This window comes from Entamoeba histolytica, genomic scaffold, assembly GCF_000208925.1.
Source record: "Entamoeba histolytica HM-1:IMSS scf_1104750519203 genomic scaffold, whole genome shotgun sequence".
Lineage (NCBI taxonomy): Eukaryota > Evosea > Mastigamoebida > Endamoebidae > Entamoeba > Entamoeba histolytica.
In genome coordinates this window covers 38,653-47,872 of record NW_001914980.1, presented here as the reverse complement: position 1 = coordinate 47,872, position 9,220 = coordinate 38,653, and the positions used below count along the sequence as shown (strand labels likewise).

At 26.2% G+C, this 9,220-nt stretch overlaps 3 protein-coding genes across 3 annotated transcripts, besides 1 other annotated feature; 2 read left to right on the top strand and 1 right to left on the bottom strand.

The window, feature by feature from the left end:
- Positions 1–47: 47 nt before the first annotated feature.
- Positions 48–686, bottom strand: EHI_193530 (uncharacterized protein; the record flags this gene model as incomplete). The annotated part of the gene is made up of 1 exon (XM_001913789.1): positions 48–686. One exon carries the CDS (start codon positions 684–686, stop codon positions 48–50), a length of 639 nt encoding a protein of 212 aa, XP_001913824.1.
- A 185-nt stretch (positions 687–871) lies between these two features.
- Positions 872–4,616: a repeat region.
- Positions 4,617–5,388: 772 nt separating this feature from the next.
- Positions 5,389–8,184, top strand: EHI_193520 (regulator of nonsense transcripts, putative; the record flags this gene model as incomplete). Its single annotated transcript, XM_646961.1, has 1 exon — positions 5,389–8,184. The coding sequence occupies one exon, from the start codon at positions 5,389–5,391 to the stop codon at positions 8,182–8,184; it is 2,796 nt and encodes a 931-aa protein (XP_652053.1).
- A 102-nt stretch (positions 8,185–8,286) lies between these two features.
- Positions 8,287–9,216, top strand: EHI_193510 (RNA-binding protein, putative; the record flags this gene model as incomplete). Its single annotated transcript, XM_646962.1, has 1 exon — positions 8,287–9,216. The coding sequence occupies one exon, from the start codon at positions 8,287–8,289 to the stop codon at positions 9,214–9,216; it is 930 nt and encodes a 309-aa protein (XP_652054.1).
- Between the last annotated feature and the right edge of the window lie 4 nt (positions 9,217–9,220).

The window sequence follows — 9,220 nt, the reverse complement described above, 5'->3', positions numbered from 1 at the left end:
ATTAAATTACTAATAACGAATTAACAATTGAAACAATACTTTTTATATTATTTTGTGTTTAATGGAGTAAGTGTTGTTCGAGTTTTATATTTTTTCGTTTGTGATATAGTCGGTAAACTTCTTTTCATGTGCTGTTGTTTTCCAAGTACAAATGCTTTTAAATCGGTAATCATTGGTCCACTTGACTTTGTAAATAATTTCTTATGAGAAGGTGATTGAGAACATTCATTCTCTTTTGTTTTGAATGGTGCAAACCCATCAATTGTAAAAAGAGTATCCATAGTATTTTGAAATGAAGGTAATTGTTGGCTTTGAGGTGGTGGAATAGAAGGATTACTTTCTGTTGCATAAATAGATGATATTGATGGTAGTTGATGAGAATGGTTTAAAGGAATTGGTTGGTTATAGTTTTGAGGATATGAATAATAAGATGACCACTCTGGGAAATAACATGAATACGAAGGTATAACAGATGTTTTCATCCTTAAAGGAGGCATATAAGAAAAGTCTTTCACAAACACTTGCAAAACGCTCAGAGTATTTACATTTTCTGACCATCTATCAAGAATTGGATGACAAATAACAATGTTTGGCATTGCATATGGATGTCCTGGAACAACTTCCATTTCTGGTGTTGGGTCAGTAAAAAAGAGAGGTGGAGAAAGTGGATAATCATACGGATACATAATACATAATGGTAAACAAAATTGACTACCTCGATACACTATTGGTATTGTTCCTACCAATGAAGCAAGGATAATTCCATCAGCAAAGGTATATCATTAAGGGAAGGTAGAATATAGTCTATTGAATTATTATAAATCGAATAAAATTTATTTTATTTATTCTTCTATTATATCAATCAAAAAAAAGATGCATTACAGGAGACACCACAAAAAATATAGAAAAACACATAACCAAAAAAGAAGAAATTCACATCAACAAAGAAATATAAATGATAGAGGAATGAGTGAAAATAGGTATTATCTGTATGGACAGAGATGCATGAATAATCACACTAACCATTACAATAACAATTATTACCATAAATATCACAACAAAATTGATGATAGAAATCGTTTCACTCATCACTTCATTCATAATCATCGTCATAAACACTTTAATAATAACTTCAATAGAAATAAACAATATCAATATAAGAAAAATAAATCCCATAATAACACACAAAGAAGGTATAAACAATATCAAAATAAGAAACAAAACAAAAATCAAAGAAAAGAAATGATTGAAATACAAAACCAAGAATATTGGAAAAGACTCTTTGAAGAAGAAATTAAAATACTTACACCACAAGAAGTAGAAGAAATTAAAAATACCAAGATTAAAGAATATACATCATCAACAATATGGAGAAGATGGTATTTTCTTGCACGAGAAAAAACAAAAACAATCAGAATGGAAGAAGAAACTATTAGTATGACAATGGAAGAAGTCAATAATCAATACAACCCAATTGAGATTAAAGACAATAGAATATACAATAACTATGTAATGAGTATTGAAAGTGAAGACGACGATGATAAAGATTCTACGAGAGTAGAAGCTAGGCTTGCTGAGGAGAAGAGGTTTACTAAAGGAGAGAAGAAGAGGCTGGTAGAAAAGGAAGAAGAAAACAGTAAAAAGGAAAAAAGAATAAAAGAAATAAGGAAAAAGTGGAGGAAGATATGAAAGAGAAAGAAGAAATGAAAAAGGAAATACAAATAACAGAATAAACCATTAAAAAACTAACAAAAGATATTATGGCATTAAAGAAGAAGCATGAGAAGGAGATAAGCACAAAAAACCACGAGTGCGATAAAAAAATATTCAAATTCCATGCTGAATCTGAAAGGAAAAGGTCTGAAGTAAATAACTTAACACAACAATTGCTCTTCCTGAAAGATAAACTATCTAAATTAGAAAATAAAAATACACAAGAAGAAAAAAAGAAAGATGAGGTAACTTACAATATAACAGACTCATCTGAAACACAAATAGTAAATGACCTCACCCCTAATGTGGTAGTAGCTGATGAAATATCATCAAGTGAAGATGATCTTCCAAAAAAAAGAAAGTTAACGCAGAAATCCATTGAAGAAATTGATATTCAGCATAAGAAGATCACCACATCAGAATTAGATAATCAAAAAAAAAAAAACGGGGGAAATAAACAGATAGAGAAGAAGAAATTTTAACACTTTATAAATGTTTTGTTTTGAAATTATTTGAAAGAAAATTAAGAAGTCAACTTAAAGAAGAAATAATAGAAAGATTAATACATGAATTTGGAATTAAAGCAAATGATATTAATGAATATAAAGAAGTAATAAAGAAGACATTTAAAATAAAGAATGAAATTAAAAGAGAAATCAATAGAATAATGGAGGAAGAAATAATAAAACATCAATGGAAAGATAATGAATTAAAAGAAATAATAACTAAAATGAACAAGAGAAAGAAGAAATAGAAGAAGAGGAGGTAATGAAAATATTTAAAGAAGAAGAAAAGAAACAACAAGAAGATGTACAATTTATTAATTATTATTACAATAAGAAGAAAGTACATCAAATAATTAATATTATTAATAAAAATGAAATAATAATAAATACATTAGATGATTATTATCATTATATTAAATCTGTAGCTTCCACTATTAACATCATTAATAAAAATAAACAAGAAAGAAGTGGAAAGAAAAGTATAGAAAGAATATTACAATCAAAAATATGTAGATTGAGAGATTTACTCAATAATAAACAATATATGAAATTAAAAAGAATATGACATATTAAGAAATATGATATATATCATATTAAAATAAAAACAATTGAACAAATAAACTATTATAAATACCTTCGAAAGATGAAAAGAATAGAAATAGAAGCAAGAAAGAATAATTGGAAAAGAATAAGATGGAATTATAAAATGATGAAATATGGAAAAAGGCAACATTTAAATAAATCTAAAGAAGATGAATATTTAGATAATATCTCATCTATTAATTTCTTGAAATGAATCTATGAAACTAAAACTAATATAGATTTCCTGAATATTAATTTATACGAAATATTAAATGAAAATAGAATTAATAATAGAATATCAATAATCACTCCAAATGAACTAGACTGTGATATTAAATTCATTGCTAACTGGAAGGCACCGGGAGTTGACAAAATACAATGATTTTGGATTAAATAATTAGAACAACCAAAGAAGTATTTAATAAAATTATTTAATGAATGGTTAAACAATCATAATGAAATACCTCTTCATTTTATTCAAGGAAGGACAATATTAATATATAAGAAAGGAGATAAATTAGTTAATCAAAAATACAGACAAATAACTTGTTTAAATTGTCTGTTAAAAATATATACATCAATATTAAAGATGAAAATAGAAAGCCAATTGATGCTAAATCCAATTGAAAAACAACTTTCATTAAATCAAATTTGATGTAAGAAATACACATATGCATCAAAAGAAGGATTATTATACAATACTATAATCCAACAATTATTATTAAAGAATAAATGGAAGTTGGTAGAAACATATTATGACGTCTCCAAAGCATATGATAGTATTAATCATCAATGGATTAAACAATGCTTAATATATTTTAATATCCAACTAGTAGTAATTAATAATATATTATATATTAAATAATACATATCTTAATTTGTATTATAATCAAGAAAGTGTGGGTATGATTAATGTAGAAAGAGGAATAATACAAGGTGACAGCCTATCTCCACTTTTATTTGTATTATCTATTGATATATTATCTAAACAATTAGATAAACAAATAAACAAATTGAATATTAAAATGAATGGAGAAGAAAAATAAGTCTAGTTAAACCATATATTATATATTGATGATTTAAAAATAATAACTAATAGCCTCGAAGAAATGGAAAAAGCACACAAATTAACTAAAGAAATATTTAATGCAATATGATTAAAAATTAAAGTAGAAAAGAGTGGGATAATGACTAATATTAATAGTCAAATAAATGGAGAATTAGCTGAGCTACCAAGAGTAACTAATGATAACCCTTATAAATATCTTGGTATTGAAATAGGAGATAAAGTAAATATTAATAAATATTGTACAAGAATATTAAATGATGTATCTTCTATTTTATCATCATTAAACACTATGAAATACAGCAGCCTCAATACAATAAGAAAGATTAATAGTGATATAATCTCAAAATTAAGATATGGATTTAGTATTGTCAAATATAAACTAGGAGAATTGGAGAAGATAGATAAACAAATAAGAAAATCATTAATTCACCTCCAATTATACAGTAGAAATATCCCAAAAAGTAGATTATATGTTAAAATGAATGAATTGGGAATAGGAATAATGTCAGCAAGAGATGAATGTGGTAAAGAATTATTAAGAATATATTTAAAATATAAGTGGAGATCAAGCACAGAAATATGAGAAAAGATAGAAACAATAAAAGAAAATCCAAATTGAATAATCAAAAGAATGAAGAACACATTTTATAAGAAGATTAATTTTAATGAATTAATTGAGATAATAGAATTAAATGAAAGAAATCACAATGTAAAGGAAGTATTTGAATTGGTAATTAATGAATTGATACAAAGAAATAGAATAAACATGATATATAAGTAAAATAATGGTGGCAGAATAAAATTAACACATTTGCATAATAAATGTATTGAAATATAATCAAATTAAACAATAAAAACATAATACAAATATGAAACAAACAACCATTACTAATTTAAAATATTATAGTATTAGAGAAAGTGTTAAGATATGTATAATATATTATGAATATATTAAAAATAAATGTGTCTTAGAATTTGAATGTACTTGATAAATGGAGTAAATTTGAAATAATTATAAAATCAAATTATTAAGTCTAATAAACATTTTATAAATAATTGTTTTTATTTGGAAATGTTGTGATTTAATTCTCTTATTAATATAAAATTTTTTAATTTGAAATTAATTATAAAAATAATTATAAGAAATACTTTTTACTCTGTTGTTCTTAAAAAAGAATAAGTTATTGTTTCTTTGTTTCACAAAGTTAACAAATAGATTTTGGTGAGACATTATTTGCGATATTTAATAAACTAAATAATAATGTAAAAAATAACATAAGAAATTCAAAATTTTTCATTTCTATTCTTAAATAGTAACTCTGAATTTAAAAATTATACCAATATTATTCTTATTAATTGTGACAGGATAATAGAAACTATATACAATATTCCAAATATTAATAAAATACTTTTCTTAAATAAAAATAGGTATGATGTAAATAATACAGTTATTTTAATAGAATGATGCAAAAAATTATCTGATATATAAACACAATCTTAATACATTAAAACATATCAATGGAAGAAAAACATTGTGAATATCGTAGAAAAACAAATATATACAATCTTCATTATAAATACAATTCAAAAGATTTCTTATGTTCTCATTGTTTAAAAAGTCAGAGTAAAATAAACAAACAATCATATAGTAAGAATATTGTTAATGAAGGTGCTGTTATAATAGATAACTATGATGTTGGTCAATCTGTTTCTTGTGTTAAACAAGACTTAGTTGACAAGATCGAGGCTCAATTCCCAAAAGAAAAAACAGAAAAAAGAGTTAAAAATGAATATCCAACACTTGATGATTATGTTCAGACTTACTTATATCTCTCTAGAATGGAAAAGAAAGAAGAACGTAGTGTAGTTGAAGTTGAATTAAGACAAGAAAAACAACGTATTAAATTTATTAAACACCCTGGATTTACAACTGTTGAAATTAACCTTCCTAAAGCTATTGGAGGTCTTCAGTTAGAAGATGAAGTGATTATTAGTTGTGGTGGATTAAAAGGAATGGTTAATGATACAAATTCAACAGAAACTAAGTTATTTCCATCTCTAATTTTCAAGTCATCAAAATGTGTGTTTGGAGGAAATATTACATCAAGTAGAGGTAAAACAGTTGTTGTTAGATTACAAGATTTTCTTTTTGGAATAGAATCTACAGATTATAAGACAGGTAAAATTACCATGAAATATCCAACAAATGAGGAAAAATGGAAATACAATGAAGAAATAGTGAAGAAAACATCGTTATTTAGGATATATTTTCTTACTAATGATAAAGGAAATCCATTCATTAGAACATTAGATGTATTACAATCACGAGAAATTGATGAATATTATTCAAAAATATTGTGTTGTCACAAAAAACAATCAACAAAAACAAAAGAAATAATAACTTATGAAGAAATGTCAGCAGAGAAATACAATATTCCTAATTTATCTAATTTGAACGATTATCAAAGGAAAGCAATTTATAATGCGTTAAACGAAGATATTTCACTTGTAATAGGACCACCTGGAACTGGTAAAACTACAGTTGCTGTATCAATTGCACAATACTTGATTTATAACAAACGTAGATTTTATAATATAAATCGAGGTGAAAAAAAATTATTAGTTTGTGCATCAAGCAATAATGCTGTTGATGTGATTTGCTCAAAACTTATTGAAAAAGGTGTTCCAACAGTTAGAGTAGTTGCAGATGAACAGTTTGAAAATTGTAGTGATAAAATAAGAGAAAATTCATTATTAAAAAAAGCAATAGAATTTACAGAGAGAAGAGGAATTAAAGAAATAACAGTAAAAAAAAAACAAAATAAAAAAACAGATAATGGTTTTGATGGTGGTGTTGAATTTGATGATGAATTAGAAGAATCAATAACAGTCAATATAAGAAAATTACTAAAGAAAAAGTATGGACAATATCCAACAGAAGATGAAAATAGAGAAGTTCAAAAATGTTATGAAACATATCTATCAACACCAATATATCAGATGGTATATGGAACATTTGAAAATTTTGTCAAACAAACTAATTCAGAAATACAAAAAATTATTGATAGAGTTTCTCAAAGAATAACATTAGAAGAAAATGACTATATTAATAAATTCATCTCAACATATTTTGATGACATATTATCTGGAATAGAATGTGTTTGTTCTACACTCAGTCTTTGTACTCGTCCAACATTACTAAAACAAAAATTTTTTGCATCTATTGTTGATGAAGCTGCTCAGTCTCTTGAACCAGAGACATTGGCTGGAATTATTAATGTTAGAAAAACTGTGTTAATTGGAGATATTCAACAATTACAACCAACATGTCTTTCAACTGAAGCTAGAGAAGCAGGATTCCAAAAATCAATGTTTGAACGATTTATGGCAAATACACAAATCAAAAGAACAATGTTAAAAACACAATACAGAATGCATCCAGCAATTTCAGAATTCTCAAATAAAATGTTTTATTCTTCTAAATTAGAGAATGGAGTGAGTAGTAAAGATAGATTTGATGATAGGATTATTAACTTCTTCCCAGATTACACAAATCCTATAATGTTTATTAACTGTGATGGAACAGAGCATTATGGAAGTAGTGGAACAAGTTATAATAATGCAGGAGAAGTTCAAATAATACAAGAGGTTGTTGAGAAATTGTTGAATAACGATATTGAAGAAAATGAAATAGGAATTATTTCACCATATCAAGCTCAACAAGAACTTATTTCTCAATATGTTTCTACAAAGATTAAAGTTGCTAATATTGATGGATTTCAAGGAAATGAAAAAGAATATATTATCTTTTCTTGTGTTAGGTCAAACCAAACTCTTGGTGTTGGATTTGTGAATGATTATAAAAGACTAAATGTTGCATTAAAAAGAGCTAAAAGTGGATTAATTATTATTGGTAATATCCAAACGTTAATAACATCTAAAGTTTGGAATATGCTAATTCATCAATTTTATTTGAGAGATGCTTTATTTGAATTGAAAGAACATGACTTTGTTCAATACAACGTTGAAAACCAAGAAGAATTTAATCGTCCATTAGAAAAATCTCCATTCCAAGTTCAATATGAGGTTGATGACCTTAAAACGAATGCCAACACATTCAAATCAACGAGTAGATGTATTTTAAAGAAACCAAGTTCTGAAGCAACAAGAACCAAAACCACTCAACAAACAATCTTTCATAAAACACAACCACTAAAAATGTTTTCTTTTCAAGAAAATCTAAAAATATCCGAGAAACGTGAGGAAAAAACGTATTACTCAAGAAGAAGATATTTTTCAAGAATCTCTAATTAATTGGAGAGGTATAAGATATAAATTATACTTGTTGAATAATTTAATTTCTTTTCAATATTTTTTTTTTGTTACATAAAACTAAAAAAATTAAAAAACAAGAAAATGGAAGAAGTAAAAGAAGTTGATTATAAAGAACGATTTACTCATCCTGGAGGACTTCCTATTCATGAAAAAAGAGTTTCTAGATGGGACAGAAAAATAAGAGATGTATTGCCAAACATTCCTGTTCATATTCCTCCTTCATTAGATGAAAAGTATTGGGATACATTGGCAATAAGGATTAGATATGAAGAGTTACAATATGCCCTTGGAACACACCGACTTGGACTAAATACTGAACGAGATAGAACACCATCACCTCCAAAACAATATAATGAAAATCAACAAGAGATAACAAGAGAAATGAGAAGGGAAGAAAAATTAAAAAATGAACGTCTTTATGTTGTTGATAGAGCAATTGAAATATATCCATCATTTAGAATTCCAGCTGAACTTGCTAAACCAAGTGGAAAACGAACAAAAAAGATATATTTCCCTAAAGATAGGCCTGACACTAATTTTATTGGTTTGATAATTGGACCACGAGGGGATAATCAGAAAAGACTTGAAAAAGATAGTGGAGCTAAAATTTCTATTAGAGGTAAAGATCCAAAAAAATTAGGGAAATTGTCAGGATATGGAGACAAAGACAATGAAGACTCTCATGTATTTATTACTGCAGATACTCAAGAAGCTTTAGACCTTGCTTGTGAAGAAATTACTAAAATTATTAGTGCACCTTCAGAAGAAATTAATGTACTTAAACATAATCAATTAAGAGAACTTGCTCTTTGGAATGGAACATTCAGAGAAGACAGAGTTTATGAAGTTGAACAATACGAAAGTGGAGTCAAATGTGGATTTTGTGGTGATAGTTCACATGCTACTTGTGATTGTCCATTAAAGAAACAAAAAATGAGTGAACACCAACTAGAATTAGAGAGGGCATTTGATGAGTTTATGGAAAAAATACAACTTCAACTGATAAATTGATTGT